Below are 24,450 nucleotides of genomic sequence, written 5' to 3' on the forward strand. Positions count from 1 at the left end.
AAATCAGGTTGGAGTTAATCAGTCCAGTGCTGTAATATTGAGACTGCCAAATGCCTAATGAATATGGAATATATGCAAGAGGAATTAATCCCTCATTTTTAGGATAAATCACATGTCGCTTGTTCAGTATCAGTTGCTGCATAGCACAGATGATTTTTGGCATAACAACAGATTTTGGAAGAACATTACATACTTCGTTCGATCCAACGATCCTTCAATAGGATTTAAATCGTTGTAATGGAATATACAACAGACTGAAGTAGAGCTTCATGAACCTAAATTTGTAACAAATTGATCGCACCATTGCCATTGAGAGAGAACTTGAGCCGCCATATGCTTGATGGTTTTGCTTACAACATATCGAAGAATTTGGAGAACTTGTAAAGATCCATTACACAAGATTTGGGAACAATCAGATAGAGAGATATTTACTATGATTATCTTACGAATCGAGTAGTTGTTTAAAGAGATTACAAATCCTATCATATATTTGGAAAATTGAACATCTAGGTCAAATAAATGCTAAAAATTTAGTTGAGAAAGCCAATCTGTTATTTATAGAAATATTAAAACAAGGAATTAAGATAACTAAAAATTCCAGCAACTTCCATTAGCCAGTGATTTACCGACGGTTGGGAACTCATAAGGCGAATAGATAAAAGTTCAAGTGGTAAATAATATACACCAATTACTAGGAATATTGTTAAAGAAAGAGCATTGAAATGTGGTTTATCATATCATTAAGCATAATAAGGAGTATTTTAATACTGTTAACAAATCCTATCAAATTTTTCAAAAGGATAAAGAAACTTGATCATCGAACTGCTAAGAATGGAGGAGAACACAAAATAATAAATAGAAACAATATGACTATCACAGAGAACTTATAACAAGAAACTAAATTCATAAATTTAACCCACAATTGTTGATCATCGAACTGCTAAGAATGGAGGAGAACACAAAATAATAAATAGAAACAATATGAATATCACAGAGAACTTATAACAAGAAACTAAATTCATAAATTTAACCCACAATTGTTAACTAACAAACGATTAGTGGAGATAACTATTAGAAATAATTGGTCTACCTCCCAAATCAAATAGTATTTTAAGAATATTAACAAATCCTCTCAAATATTTGAAAGATGTAATGAAACTTGATTATAACATAAAACTAGGTATCAAATTAAAAACTTAAACAAACAATTTCAGTGTTAGGCTGCAGCCAATGATTTACCGTCGGTTGGTAACTTATAAAGACGCTAGATAATCATTCAATTGGCAGCTAAAGAAAAGTAAATGCGAATCATTTTTATATTTTAAATACCAAAAAAATTTATCACAAACCAGGAATCATGTTAATGAATTACACCAACAATTTCAGTGTTAAACTGCAGCCAGTGTTTTACCGGCGGTTGGCAACTCATAATTAGACTACATACTTGGTAACTCAACAAGATAAATGTGATGTTGGTATTAATGACAACTGGAGGAGAAGGCAACAGAAAGAATAAAAGCATGGATTTCTTGGAGAACTTAAAACAAGGAATTTGATTAATAAATTAAACAAACTATTAATGTGTGTTTGCAGCCAGTGATTTGCCGTCGGTTGGCAACACAACGCGACTACATACTTATACAATTGGTAACTCAACAACAGTAACGTGATGTTGGTAGTAATGTAAAATGGGGGAGAAGACAACAGACAAAATAAAAATATGGATATCTTGGCGAACTTAAAACAAGGAATCAGATTAATAAATTAAACAAAAAATTAATGTGTGTGGTAACTCATAAATCGAATCAATAAAAATGTAGTTGATAACCAACAAACGTAAATTCATAATAGTGAGGCCAACATTATGTTGTAGAAAGATCAAATAATGTGAGAAAAACCTCACAAAAAAGCACGAAATTGGGTAAAATTCTGGTTATATCTCCTTCATTATAGGAGTATGTTAAAAATGTTATAAATCCCATCATATATATATATTTGAAATATATACAAAGCTTGGATCCTATTCGAAATAATAAAAATAAAAGGAAGAGAAGGCTAATGAAGAAATTAAAATCAAGTTGGCAACTAAAAAACGTAAATGTATAGTAGTAATGCCAATAGTTTTGAGTGGAAATCGAAGAAAAGAGAAAGAGCAACGAAAGCGAGAAAAAATGCACAAACAAATGGACGAATTTGTGTAGAATACTGCCTTAATTTCAGTTCAATATAATTGCAACAAAACTTAAAGAAGGCTAAAAAAGAAATTAAAATCAAGTTGGCAACTGACGAACGTAAATTTTAGTAGTGAAGCCAACTGTTTGGAGTGGAAATCAAAAAAAATATTGAAAACGTGGAAAACAGAAAGAGCAAAGAAAGTGAGATGAAATGGATATCTCCTTAATTTCAGTTTAATATAATTGCTACAAAACTAGGAGAAGGCTAACTCTAGGTCTCCACGTAGCAATATTTATTGCCGCAATTGTAGACCGCAAATTGTCATATGTAGCAATCCATTGCGCAATGATTGCTTGAGGAATTACTGCTAAGCAATAAGCTGTCAGTTCAGTTGCCATTAATAACAAATTTCTTATTTTTATGAGTGAGACAGTAAAAAAATAAAAACAGAAATTAGTGGAAAAATCAACCGAAAATATAAGCAAAATACATCGATGTTAAAAATTTCATATTTGTGACTAAGCAATTTTATGTTTTCTCCACCTAAAGCAATCAGCAATCACTGTGCGATTGTTCTGCCGACGTTTTTTGCATGTGCTTAGCAATAAAAATTGCTGCGTGGAGACCTAGGGTAATGACGAAATTAAAATCAAGTTGGCAACTAACGAACGGAAATGTTAGCAGTGATGACAACTATTTAAAAATCAAATCATAGAATAAAAGTTAAAAATGGAAAAAGTGGTATCACAATGTTTGGAAAGAGCCTTGGAAATGACACAAAAGCAATCGATGAAATTCTATGATTGTAACGAGCCATAAAAAGATCTTGACAAAAGATTTACATATTATTTACATATAAAGAAGCTTAATAATCCAAGGCAAATGTATATAACTTTGAAGCAACTTTAAAGTACCTTCCTAAACTACTCTGTCCCAAAAATGTTTCTGTGAAAAATCAAATTGTTTACTTTGGCAAATTATCACAAATACATTTCAAGTTTAAAACTTTTTTAATTTATTTGCATTAACTACTTACTATTTTTTAATAAACTTCATCAGGTTTTTGACCTTTAAAGTTAAATTTTGCAAAATCGCCAGAATGTTTTTTTTTTTCAATAATTTAATATAAACAAAAATAAGAAAGTTGTCTATAAAAAAATGTTAATTAATTTGTGCTACATAAATAAAGAGAACGCTAGACACTTTATAAAAAAAAACTACTTGATTTTATTTTGACACATTTAAAAATAAATATTGTAATTTCAAGAGATTGTTAAAGTGGTTTACCAAATTGTGATGAAACTATTTTAAAAAATCCAAATTTATAAGTTTTAAATTAATCTTATCAAGTAATGTAAGTAAATGTTTACACTCTTTATAGTCTTTAAATTTGTCAGGGTTGAAGGTTGTGTCTTGTGTGAGATAAGAACTGACATAATGAAAATGTAAGATTTAAAATAAAATATTACAATAGAGTTTTTTGGTTTTAATAAAATTACTTTTCATAATCTTGAAATTAAAGTAATTTTGTTAAAAATACCTAAATACAGATGACACATTTGACCAGTGCTCGGACACTCATGGCCACCAAAGTCTGAATATGTTCGGTTTTTTAAAAGTGTTCAAATAAGACACAAAAATCAAGATAAATAGCTAACATGATGATAGCAGATAACCGACCTCTGATAAAAGGTCTTTCATTAAGCGCTTCCCATCTTTAAATCTAAATAAAACAAAGTGTGTGTGCGATATCATCGAAATTTGTTATACCTTTGAAAGGAAATGAAATATAACATCGTGTAAATATCAGCCGCGGTTTCGCTGGGTCGTTCGCTTCCGAAATGTCAAATTTTCAATGACTGCTCTATGAATCAGGCTGAATTTGATCGATGACATGTATTATGTTGGCTTTTAAGGGCATCTGGGGTTAGTGGCTTATTCGCATAGACTTGCGACTTAAGAAAACCCCTCAACAAAAAGTTTATGGGGTCAGAGCGCACGATATTGGTGATCCGTTCACATCACCTCCATATGAGAGGATCATGGCCTCATATTGCTCGTACAGAATGTCCAATTTGGCATTAGCTGTATGGCACATAGCGCTGTCCTAGTGAAACCACAAGTCGTTGAAGTCAATATCATCCAATACAGGCCAAAAAAGTTCGTAATCATCAACCTATAGCGATCGGTGTTGACGGTGATGGCCTGGCCAAAGAAATATGGATTAATAACCTCGCCAGCCCATAATCCACACCAAATAGTGACTTTTTCGGGATGCACTTGGATCTTAAGTGGAATAGTATCGTCCCAAATTCGACAATTTTTCCATTCCAGAAAGGAACCTCTCCGTAAAAAGGAAACGTTACCCAAACAGAACACCCATTTTGATAAAACAAATTTATCATTTGCACGTGTTGTTGAGCGCTATATCCGACCATGGTGATTAAATGACATAGCATAATCCACACCAAATAGTGACTTTTTCGGGATGCTCTTGGATCTTAAGTGGAATAGTATCGTCCCAAATTCGACAATTTTTTCATTCCAGAAAGGAACCTCTCCGTAAAAAGGAAACGTTACCCAAACAGAACACCCATTTTGATAAAACAAATTTATCATTTGCACGTGTTGTTGAGCGCTATATCCGACCATGGTGATTAAATGACAGCCAATTTGACAGATGTAGCTTTAACAGTATGTCTGCTTTCAACTGTCAAAGTTTGGAAGTCCCTATTCAAAGTCAAAAGTTATAAACAAAATGTCGAATAATTTTCTCATTTGTGACCTGATGTCAGAGAATAATCAAACTCTGATCACGCAGAGTGATAAAGAGAAAGTACGTCTCAAACTTCACAATCTTCAAGTCATAGTTTTTCTCTCCAACTGAAATTACAGAGTCCAACAACCAAGAGAAACCATGAAATGTATACATATGGTAAATAGCCTTGTGAACATTGTATATATGTTCGTTCTTCACTGCAACTTTCATCAAGAAAGTATTGGGCAACACTCCTGGACGAACAAGGAAAAGCTCAATATTGGCAGCGTAGTCGATGGAGTCTAAATTCCAACCGTGAACCACCCGAAAACTTTAGCGGTCTCCTTTGACAGTCTTTTTACCTCCTCAACTGATTGCAATCACGAGGGAAGTTTCCTTCGGGATGCATTGAACGCTATTGTTCTTATGTAGATTGACATCGTCCCAAATTCGACGATTTTTCATCCAGTTGTTTGTTCTTCACTGCAACTTTCATCAAGAAAGTCTTCTGCAACAATTCTGGACGAAGAAGGAAAAGCTCAATCTTGGCATCGTAGTCGATGGAGTAAAAATTCCGACCGTGAACCACCCGAAAACTTTAGCGGTCTCCTTTGACAGTCTTTTTACCTCCTCAACTGATTGCAATCACGAGGGAAGTTTCCTTCGGGATGCATTGAACGCTCTTGGTTCTCATGTAGATTGATATCGTCCCAAATTCGACGATTTTTTTCATTCAGTTGTTTGTTCATCACTGCAACTTTCATCAAGAAAGTCTTGGGCAACACTCCTGGACGAACAAGGAAAAACTCAATCTTGGCATCGTAGTCGATGAAGTCCAAATTGCGACTATGAACCACCCGAAAACTTTAGCGGTCTCCTTTGACAGTCTTTTTACCTCCTCAGCTGATTGCAATCACGCGGGAAGTTTCCTTCGGGATGCATTGAACGCTCTTGGTTCTCGTCTAGATTGACATCGTCCCAAAATCGACGATTTTTTCATCCAGTTGTTTGTTCTTCACTGCAACTTTCATCAAGAAAATCTTCGGCAACACTCCTGGACAAAGAAGGAAAACCTCAATCTTGGCATCGTAGTCGATGAAGTCCAAATTCCGAATGTGCACCACCCGAAAACTTTAGCGGTCTCCTTTGCATTCCGAAGTTTCCTTCGGGATGCATTGAACGCTATTGGTTCTCGTGTAGATTGATATCGTCCCAAATTCGACGATTTTTTTCATCCAATTGTTTGTTCTTCACTGCAACTTTCATCAAGAAAGTCTTGGGCAACACTCCTGGACGAACAAGGAAAAGCTCAATCTTGGCATCGTAGTCCATGAAGTCCAATTTGTCTCCTTTGACAGTCTTTTTACCTCCTCAATTGAGGTTGACGTAGAATTCGATTTTGTTTAGGAGCTTAGGATCAGCTACTTGCAATACCCTGCAAATTTATTGACCAATTAACCCTTAAAAGAGACTTAGCCTCCTTCCTATGTTTTCTAAATTCTTACCTAAAACAGCTGTTTAAAGTTACAACAATAATGACTTAAAAATTGAGTATGATTTTACATTATCTTCTTAAAGGGAACTACCTATTACACAAACCTACTTACACAAACAGTACAGGAATTCAACACGTTTAAAAACTACTTAATCTTTAAATGTACCGCATTAACCCTAAAGCAACATTTGTGCCAGATTAATTAAATCAGTTTGAAAAGCTTCAAATCATTATAACTGGTGTGAAAACCGACGGCTTTTGTTAAAAACAATAGCGGCAAAGTTAAAAGTGTTTTTTAAGTTTCATAAGAAAACAAAAATAAAACAATTAACTAACAATCAATTTTAACAATTAATCAGCTTGTTGGTTTGCCCGCTACTCTTACTATTTTCCAATATTTGGTTTAATTTTTTAAGCAATAACTTCCGCTAGAACAAATATATGAAAAAAATTCAACTTGAAGTAAAATTAACATACTCCGTCGGTTAAAAAAATTGTGGCAAATATTTTAGAATTAAAGAAAAAAAAGGAGGTAAATCAGATTTTACCTAATGTCTATTATTCTCTGCAATATTTTCAACAACATTTAGTAACTGTCAGGAAACCAATTGATAAATTATGAACACTCGCGTTGCCAATTTTCTGTTTTTTAATCCGAATAGCCAACTTTAACTTCTATAGCCATAAGAAGTTTCATTAAAATGGGAAATTACAGATTTGAAATACCCCACCACTCTGCTGTATTATTAACACAAATTTATTAAATGAATTTTATATTTTTCACCACCCTCAGTTTGTTTTACAAAAATTACAATTTCCTTTTAGATTATTTACCCTTAATTAATTAAAAATAACTTTATTTAATAAATAAATATGTCTAGAAAAAACACTCAAGTTTGTTTGTTAAACAAGCCATCAAAAAAACTAAACGGACGTTTGCAATTTGTCAACAAGTTGAGCGTTTTTGTTATCAAAACAGCGCTCAAGTCTAGTGTTTGCTGACAAACAACCTGCAAATACACCAGCTATTATAAGAGACAACAAAGAAAAAAAAACCGAAATAATATTTTGGCACATGCCACAATTTCCCTAAAGAGAAAGATTCTATTTTATCTGTTTAAGCAAATACTTGAACAAAAATTACCGCTGATGGTTAGATGCTGGGTTGTTCCCTGGGGAAGGAAAATTCAAATTTAATTTCTCTTGCCTTTAAATCAATAGCAAAACTTCTTACCAAACTGTTATTTAACAGTTTGTCAATATAAATAATAATGACAAATTGTCAAAAGGATTGCGTGCCTTAAATTCTTAAAAATAACCAAATTTAATGAATCACCAAAAATACGATTTAAAATTTTCCCCACTCATACACATAGCCTCACATTTAAACCTACAACCACCAACTCTCTATAAAAATGCGAAAAACAACCAAAAAAAATTAAATAAAATAAAAATGTTCTTGTTCTTGCACTAAATTATGCAAACATTCATTATTCATTTTTTGTTGTTGTTGTTTTTGTTGCTGTCAAGAAAAACGCCAACAACAACCAGCCAAACAAATTTTCAAGTTTATGAGAGCACTAGCAACAAAAACAATGAAAGCAAAAGAACCTGCAAAAACTGAGAAAAAAAAACCAAGCAACAACAAAAACATTCCATGTGATGTCATCCATGTCAAAATGATGACTTAAAATGGTGGTGGTATAGCAGAAGAAGAAGAAGAACAATATGATTTTCTTGGGAAAGTGTTTTTTCTTTATTTTTTTTTTTTTTGTTGTTTAAGTATTAACAACAAGGAATCTGATAAATAAAATCAGGAATTCCTGTCCGTATATGACTCCATCGTTGAGCTTTGCTGTGGTAGCTCATAAAAAGACTAGATAGAAATCTAATTGGTAACACAAGAAGAAGGTAAACAGCGTTGTCAATTTGGCGTTTTTCCATAACTTAAAAATCATATTTTTGGATATTGGAAAAACGTGCTAAATTTGAGTCAGTTTTTATATCCTTTAGCTTCGTGAGAAGGGAATGACAAACTTATATTGTCATTCCGTTTGTAATTTCCACAATATAATTTTCCGACCCTATAAAGTATCTATATTCTGGATCCTTATAAATAGCGGAGTCGATTAAGCCATGTCTGTCTGTTGAAATCAATTTCCTGAAGACCCTAGATATCTTAGGGATCCAAATCATCAATAATTCTGTCAGACATGCTTTCGAGAAGTTTCCTATTTAAAATTAGCAAAATCGGTCCACAAATGGCTGAGATATGAGGAAAAAACCAGGACAACCTCGATTTTTGACCTATATCTGGATTACTAAGTAATTAATATAGATAATATGGATATCTAATGATAGATATTTCAAAGACCTTTGCAATGACGTATATAAGACCATAGTAAGTTGGACCTACAATGGGTCAAAGTCGGAAAAAAATATTTTTTAACCCAAATTTTTTTTTACCAAAAAAAATTTTTAAAATTAAAAAAAAAAATTTTTAAATTTAAAAAAAAAATTTCCAAAAAAATTAAAAAATTTAAAACATTTTAAAAAAACAATTCGAAAAATAAATTTTTCCAAAAAATTTAAAAAAAAACAATTTTGGAAAAAAAAATTTTGCTTACTTTTTAAAATATTTAAAATTTGTATTTTGAAGTATAATTTGGTGAAGACCGGCACAGCCAAATATATCTCTCTTGTTGGTTATTATTATTTCAAACGTTTTTCTTCTGATTTTAACAACTAATCATTTTTCCATTCCTATATGTTAAAATTATTATGGAAGCACGCTTTATACATATGAACGCAACAATAACAGACGTCATGATATTTCTTTGTTATTGTTTAGTGAAATAGCTCGATAATACCTCTACACCCAGTGATCGGCACTCATAGCCACCAGGAACCGAACAAATTCAGTTATTTAACAGTTAACAACACATAAAGTTCATAAATTATCTAAAATCCTCTTAAATAGCTGGTCAAAATACAAGAGTTCAAGAAAGTTCAAAACATGTTATTATTTTTCAAATTCTCTTTATGCCAACCGCTGATCTACATACTAAATACTGCTAATATATCTTCTTTAACTTAATTTCTTTCTATCTTAATGCTTAATAAATAGATTAAAATTTGCTCTTCAAGCAAAATACATATCACATAAAAAGTTCAAAGTCATTATAAAAAAAAACCCAAAACCAAAAATCACCCACGCTAAAAATTTGCCACAATTTTCAGCAATTTCAACAACAGAATATCCATCAAGCTATTCTGTTGTTGAAATATAAAAGTTTTTTTTTAAAGAACTTGAAAACAGCTGTGCTTTTTATTTCAAATACAACTTAATTTTCCAAAAAAAAATACCTTCATTATTATCCTACCTTGATCACAATCCAATGTTCTTATATTTTCAAGTACCATTTCCTTTTTATTGTAGACATCCAGATTAAACAATGAAATAAAATGGCAGTTTTTTATTTAAGTTGGTACTTAAAAAGTTAATCAGCTGTTTCTTGAGAGCATGTATGTATGTATGTATGTTTGACTGACCTTAACCAAAAGCTGGTACTTGAAAAGAGAAAGAGAACTGTTTCTCGCCGCAGGCTTGGTATTTAGCAAATCAACAGTTATTTAGTTAAAGTTAAGGCTGTTAGTTTCCCTTAGGGATGTGTGTGTAAATTAGTGCTGATATTTATTTGCTCTTATTATTATAATATGGATTTGTTTAAAGTTTTTTTTTTTAAAGAAAAGGGTGGTGGGTTTGCTTTTGGGCTATAGCTCTTAAATTTATTACGCCTGAATGCATTTGAAGTTTGTCAGAGCTAGTAATTGAAAGTTTATTGATGGCTATGGTGGGAAAGTTTATTTATTTTTTATTTTACCTGTTGTTATCAAAAATTTTGGAATTTTATAGGGGGCCATGTTTTGGATTTTTAAGTATTTTATTATCAAATCTCTTTGATTGTAATTTTTATAGTGTTTTAAGGTCATGAGTTTTGTGTTTATTTAAATTTTGTATTTAATTTAAATAACATTCTTTATGAGTTGACATTTTTTTATTTGAAGGCCCCTATCATTTGGTTTAATGATTTAATTTTATATAACTTTTCCAAAAAAAAACTTTAATTGAACAGTTTCAAAAGATTTAATTGTCCTACCATGACATGTAGGATGCTTTTAAAAAATGGATTGGAATTCTTTAATTTTTTCCAAAAAAAAATCTTGAAAAATGTTGCCCTTTATCTGCCTTTTCTTTCAGAAAATGATCTAAACAGTAATTAAACTGTTTCAAAAGATTTAAATTGTCAAGAAATTATCAATATTCACATTAGTAAACAAAAATTTCAGCAAAAAAAGGAAATTTTGTTTAAAAATTTATTTTGCTGATAAAAATGTTGCCCTTTTCCTGCCCTTTATTTCGAAAAAAGGCAAAACTTTACAAAAAATTATTAGAAAATTAGCAGTAAACTTTCCTTCGGTTTTTCTTTTCTGGTCAAATGTTGGCCAGAAAAGGCTAAACTTTATTTACAAAGTAGCAACAGATTTAAATTGAATAAAAATTAACAAAAAATTAATTTTCGTTAAAAAACCTATTGGTTTTTCATTTCTAGAAAAAAGTTGCTCTTTTTCATTTTAATTGTCAAGCAATTATCAATATTCACATTAGAAAACAAAATTTCAACAAAAAATTAAATTTTGTGTGAAAATTTTCCTTCGGTTTTTCTTTTCTGGCAAAAATTTTGCCCTTTTTTGTGCCCCTTCTTTCTGAAAAAAGGCTAAACTTAAATTGCAAAGTAGCAAAAGATTTAAATGCAACAGAAAATATCAAAAAGTAAAGTTTCTTTAATAATCTAAAGATTTTTCTTTTTTGGCAAAAATGTTGCCCTTTTTCTGCCCCTTTATTTCTGAAAAATTACAAAACTGAACAACAAACAATTTAAATTGTCAAGAAATTATTCATAATCACATCAGTAAACAAAGTTTGAACCAAAAATTAAATTTTCCTTAAAAACTTATTGATTTTTCTTTACTGGCAAAAATGTTGCCCTTTTTCTTCACTTTTTGTTCGAAAACATAAGCAAACCATATAAAAATTTCAATATTCCCTTCATTTGCCACAAAAACAAAATTTTCTTTAAAAACTCATTGATTTTTCTTTGCTGGCAAAAATATTGCATTTTTTCTGCCCCTTTCAATCTGAAAAAATGCAAAACTGTAATTACATGGGGTCAGACAACAAAAATTGCTTAGAAATTATCCATATTCACATAATTAAACAAAATTTCCTTTAAAAATTTATTTTCTTTCTTTGCTTGCAAAAAAATGTTGCCCTTTTTGCACTTTCTTTGCAAAAAAAGGCAAAACTAAGAACGACTAACGAAAATTTTCTACAAATTTCCAGAAATATAAATAATTAATATAAAATTATAGGGGTTTTTTTCATTTGAACTAATTTGAAATTCAATTGTTGCACTTTTTCTGCCCTTTCTTTCGGTAAAACGGCAATATGAGTATTTTCCAAAAATTTATTAAATTTGCTAGTTTAAATTAAATTGTTGTAAAATTATCATGTTTTTTGAACTATCTATTTTGTTTTACTAATTTTCTGCTTAAATGACCTTAATCGCCAAAAACATAATCGATCTACAAAGAATATAAACAACTAAACTATTAATCAATGAATGTTTTTATTAAACAAACCAACGATATCCCACGATTTTGGAAAACACCACAACAGAAGATACTTTTTTGCCACTTCAAAGTGATGACAGAAATTTGTATAGAAAATTTTACGGCCCACACAAAAACTCAAAGCAACAACCAACAGCAAAATTTTAAATAATTTTGTTGAATGAGTTGTAGAAAATGAAAACCAAAAGAATACAAAGTATAACAAGATCATCAACAGAAACCTACCTTTAAATCTTGAAAAGATCATTAACAACACAAAAATAAAAAACAAAAAAACTATTTTGAATAAAAAAAATAATCAAGTGTTGTTTGTTTTTCTAAAAACGTGGACAAAATTTACAAATCACGATTCCGTTTAAAGACAGATCAACATTAATAGTAAATGACTTTGATAAAATGAAAGTTCTTTTGTATTTTTATGAAATAAATCAATTCAAGTGGTTTGAGTTCGTTAATAATGGGGTATTTTTTTTTCAATGTTTATTTTTGTATTCATATTTAAATATGAGTTTTATAGAGTCCTAAGTGTGTGTGTATAAGATTTAATTAATTTTTGAGAATATAAAAAAAAAATCAACATAAACAACATTTATTATTTGTTAAACATTTCTTTTGACATTTTCAAGAGGAATTGAATTGGAATTTCCAGAAATGTTTAAGGTTATGACACATAAAATTTAAATGGGCAATAGTCCTCAAGGTAAACAAATTTAATTTTTACTACATTTTCCATGTAGCCTAAATGTTGTTTTCTCATTAATTATAATTATTGAATATTCTCACATTGTTCTTCTTATATTTACCCTAACTTTGTAAATATTTTCCCCCAAATATGTCACCATATAAATACAAACATCAACTTTAGTGCATCCCACCGTAACCGTAAACCTTTTATCAGCTAAACGTAGTGTATAATATTAAAAAAAAAGTAATTTCCATAACAAATAATATTTCAATTTAAAATAAACAAATTAACCAGCAATTAGTAAAAATTATTTGTAAAACAACGTTAATGAAAACATTAAATCAATATTTAAACTTTAAAAATATTGATTGATGGCTGTTAAATTGTTAAAACTCCTTATTTAACGTTTTTTTCCACAGAGACACACAAACAAATATTTGATTGGCAACACTAATCGATAATAGATGCTGTTTGTTATCGTTAATGTTGTTATTGTTGTTTTTTCTGTCTGTCTCCATCTTTGCCAAACAATAAAAACTGTTGTTTTAATGAAATCTCATTCTTGTTCTTTTTTTTTTGTTCTTTTTCTTACAGATTTTACTTTAGTGTCTCTTTGAAGTTAATGTTGTTGTTATTGCTGGGGTTTTTTACACCAAGCTAAAGAAGAAGAAGCAGCAGATACATAAATACCAGAATACCAAAATAAACAACAACAACAAGCAGACGTCATTGTTTGTTTAATGATATAAAATTTACAGCTACAAGAACAACTATTGTATGTTGTAGGGAGGGAGGCTGCTGCTACTGCAACTTACAAAAGTTTTTATTGTGTTTTTCGCATTTTAATGCACTGTACACATTTAAAGCGTTGGCGACAAACTACCATGACGGATTCAAACATTAAATAAATAAAGCAAATAACTTAAAAGGAACAAAACAACAACAAAAAATTAAAGATACATACTACAATTTTTATGTTTAAAGCCTACAAAAAGGAAATGGAAAAATAAATGCACGTTTTTATTACAGATTTGTAGAAAATTAAAACACATCAAAGTGAAAAAAGTAAAGCATTCATTTCAAAATGATTTTCTAAAAAAATAAAAAATCAAGAGTTGCAAATAAAAGGACTGGTCTTTAAAAAAAACCCCTTTTCAAAATAAAATACAAAAGAACGCTACAAAAATGTTAAATTGTATATTTTAAATATAAAGCAAAACAACAAATCTTATATTAAAAATCTTAAAATAAAAAAAAATTCTCAACCATTTATCAGCCAGCCAGCCCGTAAAAATATAAAGTAACTTAAAACAACAAAAAAAAAAAACACCTTAATGGACTTTGAGTCAGACTTAAGTTTTCAAATATTAACAGACAATATGGCAGCCTCTAAGGCACCAACTACCACAACCAACGTTTCTTCCACCTCATCTACTACAACGTCATCATCATCATCATTAAAAACTACACAAGATATATGCCATAATTTCCAAGAATTATGCCGTAGTTGCGGCAAAACAAATGCTGAACTATATGATCTCTTTCAAACCACAAATTCACCATTTAATACGTCATCAACCACCTGTTATACACATTTGAGTAACAACTCCTCCTGCTCCACCAGCACCACCACCACAACAACAAATAAACCCTGCTCATCCACAGCCGTCGGCAGTGCACAATCTTCGTCTTGTGCCGCCTCAACATTTGATAGTGTGGCCGCAACCGCAAAAGCCACCGCCAAAGGTCAAAGTAATATGGATAATATTTTACTAGAAATGCAAATATGGCAATTAAAGGTAAGTTGTTTTAGTAATTTTATAGTTTTACTAACAAAAAATATGAAAATAAATGGAAGAAATGACGCATGAATAAACAAAAAGTTGACCTTTTTCATAATAAAATTTCATGCATTTGAGGAAAGTAAAAAATTAGGGGCCAATTACTTTGAACTTTTCCTGACCCCTTTAAAAAAAATTATATTTTTGTTATTCTAAAGAATATCTATTGCAAATCATTTAAATAGCTTTAATTTGGCAAAAATTACAATTAAAGATAGTATTTGGAGTTATTTTATAGTTTAACTAAGAAAAAAAATTTATAAGAAATCACTGGAATTTTATTGTGAATGGATAAAAATATGGTGGCCGATTTCGTTTGTTGACAAAAATGTTGGACTTTTTTATAAGAAATGAAAGTAATGAGGGAACTAAAAGCCGGTTTCAAGTAATTAATAGTGATAGATCTTAAAAATATCTTTCATTTGATACCTTATATGACCAGGTTCATATAGAAATTGTTCGAAACAAGTCAACATTTCGTGAGATTTAAAAATATTGGTTTTTAAAAATTTATTTCCCAAAATTGTACTGGTTTCTAATGTTTTCTTTAATTATAGAGCTAGTCTGGTCTAGATCTTGGAAATACCTTTAATTTGATACTTTATATGACCAGATTCAACTTCTATTACTTTAAATATAAGCTTTTTACGAAAATTAAATCAGAAAAAAAGCAACATTAATGCCCTTATAAGTATGCAATTAAATAACAGAGAATTTTCCTTACTGGAGAGTGAATGTGAATGAGAGAGTGCTAATTCGTTCTTTTGTTTACATTTACATCTAGTTAACTGTAAAGTTAAGTGCTGCCATATTGTTAAAAATGCTGGTTTTGCAACTAGCAGGGAATTTCGGAAAATTGCAGAAATTTCCTGTTGTAACGGAAAATCAATGTAATTTTATAGGATTTAAGAAGAGAAAATTGTAAAATCTATCAAAAACAAATAATATAAATACAGAACTAATAAGTAATCATCATAATATATTACTCAAATTGTCATTTAGTTTTATTCACTTTAAGATATTTTCTTAAAATATAGACTAAACTTATTTCTTAAACAAAAATCTTAAAAACTACTTACAGTTATGTCAATAAATTTTCATATTAAACAGATTATAAAAAAAACAATAATTTGTACTGACTACTTTAACCATTATCATCTTCGAACATATTTTAAAAATCCAACTAAAACTTCCTACCCACTTCCAACAAACATTGTCATAAGTGTGCTTGGCTGTGTGTGCAAACGACACATTTCATTTCAGCTGTCAGTCATTCAGTCTGTCCTGCATCCATACACAACTGACAACAATCGTTGAGGGGGAAAATACTTCTTGCCATAAAAGTAATTCCTGCTTTCTTAATCCTCTACAGAAACACTTGATTTTATGAGTTACTAATGGTTACACAATCGTAATGAAATATTTTGTAACTAAAACAAAAAAATATATTAAACACACTCCTAAACACAACCCTCCAATGTTTTCCTCCAAGTGTCATTTTCTCTGTGAATTTAGGGTTTATTTTGTTGGTTCTCAGGTATTTAATATTTAATCACTTGTAAATTTTGCTACTTATTTTTGGGTGTAGGGCGCGCTGTGCCAATATATTTGTGATTTTTTTATATGTATTTAATCTCATACAAGTTGCTCCTGGTAACTTTGTTAAATTATTTCAAGTACGAACACGTGATGAAGATGATGATTATTGCCAAAGTCTGGCAGTCAGACACAATCATTGAATAAATTATTTACAATTTAAAATCCCCTCAAATGCTCAATTATATTAAGTTTATTGTTTTCGTAATTTAAGGATTTAATTTGTATCAATCTCTGACCTTTGTTTACTAGGTACATATATATTTAACATTTATTGCCGTTAAATCTCAGGTGTTGTTCAAACAACGATGATATTTTTGCTTTAAGGGAGGGCTGCTTGTTTTAATAAAAGCAAGCAAGGGATGTTTGAAAAATCAAAAAACAAATCATACAGGAAATGATTAGTTAAGGATTTAATTTAAAGGGATTAAATAAAAACATGATACACAACTAATTGTTCAAAGTTTAAACTGAAAATTTTTAGATTTTTTAAATTGTTCCAAAATTTTAATGTGTAATTATTTTGAAATAAGTTATTGTAAGCTGATGTTTGGAACTAATTTTGTAAAGTTTGTAATAAAATCTTGTATTGAAAAAGTTAAAGAATTCAAAATTTAATTTCAAATTTTAAATCTAACTGGTTTTATAAATGAAAGGCACTTTTCTTGTACCTTTTTTTTGATTAGTTCGAGTAAGAGTATCAAATTCAATAATAAAGCAATTAACAAATTAACCGTTTTGTTTACTATTCACAGTTTTTAAATTATTTCAGCTATTCAAAAGAAAATTAAGTTGAATAAATTTCTTCTCTGGGAAAAATGTTATCCTTTTTGTCCTCTTTTTGGAAAAATGCTTATATGTCAAGTACTGGGCATTGAACCAGTCCATATACATTTCTTTTCAAGATATATCACAATAAATAAACAAAAAACATGATAATAATAACAAAAAAATATATCATAATAAATTCAATAAAAAAACCTTATAATAATAACAAAAGGGTAAAACAAGGGCAAAAAAGGTAACATTTTGTTCGAGATAAAGAAACCAATTTATAAATCATACAAATAGTGTTTTTCTACTAATGAACAGGACTTTAAATTACCTAAAATTTGTTAACAAATTTATTTGCAATAGATACGATATGAGGTGTGAAAAAAGCAACACATTTTTATTAAAAATAAAAAGGCATTTGTTTTATAAATATTTCAGAATGATTTTAATACAAATTTTTTTTGTTTTCTAATATTTGCTGAATTAGTAAAATTTGTTTAAATGAAATTTTGCAGAAATTATTTTAAAAATATATTATTTTGATTTGAGATCACTCATAATATAGTTATCAATTTAAAATCTGTAATTTTTAAACAAATAAACACATTTTATTGTAAAATTGCTAAATACAGATTTAAAATCGTTAAAATGCCAATAAAGCGACAAATATGGCAACGTCCTGGCACCTATAATACAACTCTGTTTTTGTAGGCAGTGTTACCAATAGGGCAGCCTCATGAGTCATGACATTGAGTGAAAATGGGCCATTTTGACGATTTTTTATACAAAGACAGTAGGATTAAAGAAAATAGTTAAGTTTCACATAGTTTTCCAAAGCTTTTATTAAACAAACTTAGTTTAATAATTCTCTTTCGATTTTAATTGCTAATTCATTATATTTTAAACATTTTAAGACTTTAATTTTGTTCTAGAACTTGTTAGATTTGTGGGTTTAGCAGAAAATTGTTTCCGAAGTAAAATTTTTAACCAGGTTTTTTGATTTCTGATTTAGAACTGTCTTAAAGCTGCTAACAAATATCTGAAATACTCATGTGGCACAAATCTTTTTGGGAATAAACATTTTCAAATTTGTTAGTTTTAATGATTAATTATGTAAATCGGAACAGACAGACCTTTATTTCTAAAAATCTCAATAAATATTCATCTCAAAATTTAAAATGTTGCTTTAAAACAGTTTAAGCCTGCTAACAAAATTCCATAAATTAAATAAAAAAAACTTAAAATCTGTATTTGCTTATGTTAAAACTACAAATTATAAATATAAAAGTATAAATCAAATCTGCACCATATTTTTTTTGTTTAGTTAGTTAACTGCATAAATATTAACTTGCTTCCTTTTTCTCAGTTAATATTTTTTGACAATTGATTTATTTAACCTTTCACACGCTTCTATACTTTATATTTTATGCAAACTTTCGTGTGAACACTAAATTTTCATATTACTTTCGCTCGCATGTCAAACATATTTTGACAAGTAAATAAAATATTTTAAACAAATATGATTTACACAATAAAATTTCCATATTTTATAAATAAAACTACCTTATAGGGCCAGCATTTCCCACATCGATTAAAAAGGATTTAGAGAGTAGGTTGGTTTGTTGTTAAGGATTTAACTCTAAACAATACCTAAGGCAAGACACGTTTTCATTTGACATTTATATGGTGAATGGGCGTCAAAACAGACTTGTTAAACATCACCATTAAAAATACCACCCCTTCGGTGTGGTGTGGTGTGATGTGGTGTTGTGTCCTAACGTTTTAAACTACTGATGCATTTGATTTGGCCCAGCAAAAAAGGATTTATTTTTTCAATTTTCCTTGAACAAAAGAAAAGTGGTTTATTTTAAATTTTTTTCAGATTTAGTTTTCTAAACAACAAAAGGACCTAGAAAAACATTTAAAAAGCATTTACAATTATATTTTGCTATGGGTTTATTTATTTATTTGTTGACCAATATTTTCTTTTATTAAATAAACGTAAAGCCTTCTAGTAAATAAAGTTTTATTTTTATTTTGAATTTTATATGGATATGAGAATGTATATATTTACTTACGTTACGTTTTTTGTTTTGTTTATGTGCAAAATGTAAACAAAAGTGTTTAAATGAAAGCAAACAGCTACAACAACAACAATAAAATAAAATAACGTTAATGTTAAGAAAAACTGAAGTAAACAAACAGTAGACAGACCTTCACACCCATTCTGACATACACTCATACACACACACACTAACCTTAAATCATGCGAGTACACTTACTCACACCTATTTGTTAAGTGTTAAACATGTCAACAACACTTAAAAGGAATAATAACAAAACAAAAAAAAATATTTTCACTCTCCTTCTCCTGTTATTTAAATGGGTGCTCATTACACACAAACATACATTTTTATATTTACAGTGGTCGTCTCTGGCTGTTTTATTAGGACTTTGTGTTTTGTTTGGAGTGTTTTTCAGGTTTTTCCTTTTTCTTTTGTGTTTGAAATAAGTAATTAATTCAATATAAGTTTTTTTTAAGGGTTAGTACTGAAATTGATAAGAATAATAATAATGTAATTAAGTTTATATATTCTTTGTTGTTTTTATTATAAAGAGATTGTTTAGATTGTTGTTTTTTTAAAAATATTCAAAAACACTGTCGGTCAAGGAAAATTGTTATACTAAATGTTAAATATAATAAGTAAAATTTCGCCAGCATATTTTTGGTTGTATAATTTAGAATTTTTGGAAATTAAATTTATGTCGGTTCCTTTACTGAAAAATATGTTGCTCTATAAAAAATATATTTTTGCAGGATGTTATATTCCTGTGGCTCAAAGCATAAATAATGATGTTATTCACAATTAGGGTATTTCATATTGATTGTTTCACCAGTGAAATACCATTACTTAAATTTCATGTTTAAAATAGTTTCATTTACAAAAATTGCATTGCTCTAAAAATATTCACAAAGTTTTCAATATATTTTTTTTTTAATTTCCCATATTCCCATAAAATTTCCACAGGACTAAACAATTTATGATTTTCTCAAATAGATTTTATCTTAAATTTGTTCCCAAACAAAAATTTCTTTTCTTTACATAAAGTCCGTCACATAAAAAAAAAACGTTCCCATGCCAACTCAAAATGAACAGCAATTTTTTTTTTGAATAACCCGCCAGGATAACTTTAAATGCTACAATAAATGCAAACAATTAAATTTTTTTGATTTCCTTATAACTTCAAAACACTACAGGAGGTGTGATAATAATATATATTTATGTATTTAAAGAAACCATGATTGCTCTCTTGAATAAATTTCACAATGAAAAGAAAAAAAATTGTCGCAAAATTAGCACACACCACTGAATTTTGATTACATTGCATAGAAATTTAAGAATTTTCTTAAATTACAAACTTTTTTTTTAAAAGTAATGATTTTTAAAAGAAAAGAAATTAAATCTTAAGGAGGTTGGGTAGGGAGGGTTATATTTGGGAAATATTTTAAAATTAAGAAAATGTTTGCATTTTTATTTTTGATTTAAAAAGAAAATCAATCATTTGTAATAAGAAAACAGTGGGATGACAAATTGTTTTACAAAAAAAAAATAGCCTATGAGGGTTTTTAAAACAAAACAACATGAGACCATGATATTGGTGATGAGAGAATTGTTTCTTTTTATTTCAGTTTACCAAATAAATAAATATGTATTCCTTTTTCTCATATTTTTCACCATTAATAGCAGCATTATACCGGAATAAATTAGTAAATAAACCAAGTTAATGACAGTTGATTTTTAATACATTTCAAAAACATACACAACAAGCAGTACATTATTCCTACTCCCTGGGTTTTTCTCTCCTTCTTCCTCTTTCATTTACCTCGCCTTTATTATTCCTGTTTTTTTCACTCTCTCTCTCTTGTGTGTATGTGGGGGAGTACGAAGGAACAAAACAAATTTAATGAGTTTCTTGTAAAAATCTGTTTGTCAAACAATAGGTAAAAATATTTTTAGTACTATTCGTACATGGTTGTATTTAGACAGGAGTAGTATGAGTTTTAACGTGTGTTGGTTAGATGTGTGCATTTAAGTGTTTGTAAATAAGAATTGAACGTGTGTCATGATGTAAAATATAAAAAAATAAATATAAAATCAAATACAATACAATAATAAAAATGAAATAAATGCATATTAAGTAGAAAATACGCGTGTCTATTGTATTTTAAGTGTTTGCACAAATACATTGGCAAACATACAATTTAACACACAAATACCTTCTTACATATTTCTATACGTATACTAAATACTTGCGATTAACAAACAATCGTTATTTGCAAGTCCAGGTTAAGTTTTAATTTTATTCCTTTATTTTTTTATAAGCGAGGTCAGTTGGTAAAGTTTTCTTTAAAATTATGGAAAAATAAAAAAAATAGGGCAGACAAAATGTTGCACTTTTTATGCCCATTTTTCAAATATCGTATTTTTGGTACTAAACCAGAGGACAATACTGAAATTGAGTGGATACAAAATTTGCGAAAATTTAAGAACCAAAATAATAAAAGATTTAGTGCTGAATTAAAGCAAAAATCTAGCTGTGATAAATATTCTATTAATAAATCAGAAAATTTAAAAATTATAATACAATTTGACTGGTTCTGTTTCGTTATGACAACTAAATTTGTTGACAATTGAATCATTCAGTTGTTTCATGCAATTATTTCAGCTGGGTCAACTGCCTTTTTAGTGCTTTTCCGTTTTCCACTAAAATTCTTCGTTTATGTTTTGCCCCCAGTTTCGAGTATTTTAATGGACATGATTCTGTAATGAAGGATTTTACCATCAAAAGAACTTTTCATCTAGTCCTCGTTCTTTGACAAACAAAATATAAAACCTCTTGTATTCCTGTTGTGGTTTACATTTCAAGTCCCAATGATAACAGGGCCAAACTGGTGGTGGTTTTTTATTTATTATTTGTTTTGGGCTGTTGTCGTATTTATTTGCCCGCCTGTAATTTGTTCTGCTTATGACCGAAAACTCAAAACAAATTCGAAATTTACCTAAGTTTACTTGTAAAAAGAATTTATTTACTGGTATAGAATTTTTGCAAAGTTTTGTAATATGTGAAATATGTAGCACACACAAAAGTGAAACCAATCAAACTTCTTGAAAGTTCAGGAAATGAACACTCGAGCACTTAAGTAGCAGACAATTGCACACTCAACACATTTGTTACACTTTTCATATGCACATAAGAAGTTTTATTGTTTTATTTAGATTCATTAGAAACATCAGCCACAAACCAAAAAAATTGTCCTTATTTTATGAAAAAAAAAGAAAATTCCTCAACTTTTTGTTACAAACATTTGTTAATTGTTTAAATCCTTTTAATAACTTTCTTAATTATGCTTTTGTTTTCTTGATAAAATTGATGAGTTTTAAAAGAAAAAGCTAACATTTCTTTAATACTTCATTAGTGGGGGCTTAAAGATGACAAAAACAACTTACAGCAACTTTCGTTCACACTTAACGGTATATTTACAAATGTAAACAATACACTAGAATTCTTACTCTTTTAAACAACTCTGAGAGAGTAGCCGAATTTTTGCAATTGTTAAAAGGATGGGAGTTGTTAATTGTTTACAAATATGCAAAGATTTGTTGATTTCACAGTAAATTAAAGAAAATAAGAACAAATCAAAGCAAAATACCAAGAACTAGATAGATTTTCAATAAATGTAGTTCTAATTAAAAAAAAAAACAAAATACATAAACATGAAAATTTTTCTAACAATAATAAAAAGTTTTCAAATAACTTAGACTTAAAAAAAAACAAGTCACTTGCCTACATTATGGTGGTTAGTTTTCTAATGTTTTATGTTTTTAAAAAGTCACCAAGTAACATAAAAACATCTATTATAAACATCTGACCTTTAGCTTAAGAAATTATATTTAATATCTATAAAAAAAGGTCCAATTAAATATATTGTAAAATCAATTATTTCCTTTAGTTAATTTTTTTTAATTTAAAAAAAAACTTTATTAAACAAGATTCACCCACCTTTGACGGAAATTGTTTTAATTAAGTTTCCTCTTTTTTTTTAATTTTTATTGTAATAAATTTTAAATTTTTATGTATTTTTTTGTTACTGATAAACTTGAATCTTGTTAATAAACATTTCACTTTATTTTAAAAAAATGTTCGTTTTCTTTTTGTGTTTTATAATTAGTTTTTAAACAAATTTAAATGATTAAACTAATTTAAACACCTACATGAAAATTATAAACAATTATTATTAACACGTGACATTTCTTGCTTTGGTTAGCCAGACGTTTAAATTTCAAATTGTTTTAAAATGTCACCAAAAAAAAGAAGAAAATAAAACACATAAATCACCAAAAATATGTGTTTTGTAGTTTATCTGTCTTCAATTTAGTAGTGGAATACATTTCAAAGTTTATTGATCTCTAAAATACGCAACATATTTTAAGCCCAAAAACAAACGGGTTTAGTTTAAGAAAAATAAACACGCTACTTGGTTTAAGGGGCGTGATTGAATAAAAGGCAGCTTATGAAACGTTTTGTTTATTAAATACTTGTTAAAAGAAAACCTGAGTTTTAAAACTTCTTAATTGTGGATAACAAAAACTTAGACTTCAAGTTTAACTTAGGGTTTAAAAACAAAGTTTAACTATAGTTCAAACACTTCGTTTACCAGGACATATATTTCAAGGTTAAGCTTCGTATGGCAAACAAAGTTCAACTGCAGTTTAAAAACAGATTAAACTTTGATTACCAAACAATTATTGTAAGTTTAAACTTAGTTAAATAAAAAAAAATAGTTAAAATGATCTAAACTATTTAAACAGGTTTAGCCAAACAATCGTTTACCAAAACCACTATTTCAAGTTTAAGCTTAGTATTTAAAACAAATTTTGAAAATTAGTTTAAAATAAGTTTAATCAAAAAAAATTAGAATTAAAGTGATCAAAACTATCTAAAAAAATTTAACCATATTAGGAAACGTCTGAACTTTCGTTTACCAAAACCACTATTTCAAGTTTAAGCTTAGTATTTAAAATAAAGTTTAAAATCTTGTTAAACTTTGTCTATCAATCAATTATTGGAAGTTTAAACTAAGTTTAAGCTATAAATAAAGAGTTAAAGTGATCATTTAGTGTAATACAAATTCGTTTTGACTTTGAGTTTGAAATTCAAATTAAAATTAATGACTGGTAATAAGGCCTACCAGTTCCATTAGCTAAAATGTCTGGTTTATTTTTTGTGTGTGCGTTAAACTTGTTTAACATTTAATACTTAATGTGGACTTGTAGACTTAACGGTTTCTTATTAAAAAAAAAAACAAAAATGATGAAAAAACTAATTTTAGTTAAATTGTTTATTTTAAATACATTTTTTCTATTTTGTT

The 24,450-nt window shown here is 28.7% G+C and overlaps 1 protein-coding gene across 1 annotated transcript in view; it reads left to right on the forward strand.

Moving 5' to 3' along the window:
- Window positions 1-24,450, forward strand: part of mld (molting defective) — a 61,645-nt gene that overhangs the window by 2,851 nt on the left and 34,344 nt on the right. Inside the window, exon 2 of the mRNA XM_065500929.1 lies at window positions 13,402-14,606. Within this exon, the coding sequence (XP_065357001.1) occupies window positions 14,142-14,606 (465 nt within the window). The 5' untranslated portion in view covers window positions 13,402-14,141. The remainder of the gene's footprint in view (window positions 1-13,401; window positions 14,607-24,450) is intronic.

The sequence above is a fragment of the Calliphora vicina genome, chromosome 1, assembly GCF_958450345.1.
Source record: "Calliphora vicina chromosome 1, idCalVici1.1, whole genome shotgun sequence".
NCBI classification, from domain to species: domain Eukaryota; kingdom Metazoa; phylum Arthropoda; class Insecta; order Diptera; family Calliphoridae; genus Calliphora; species Calliphora vicina.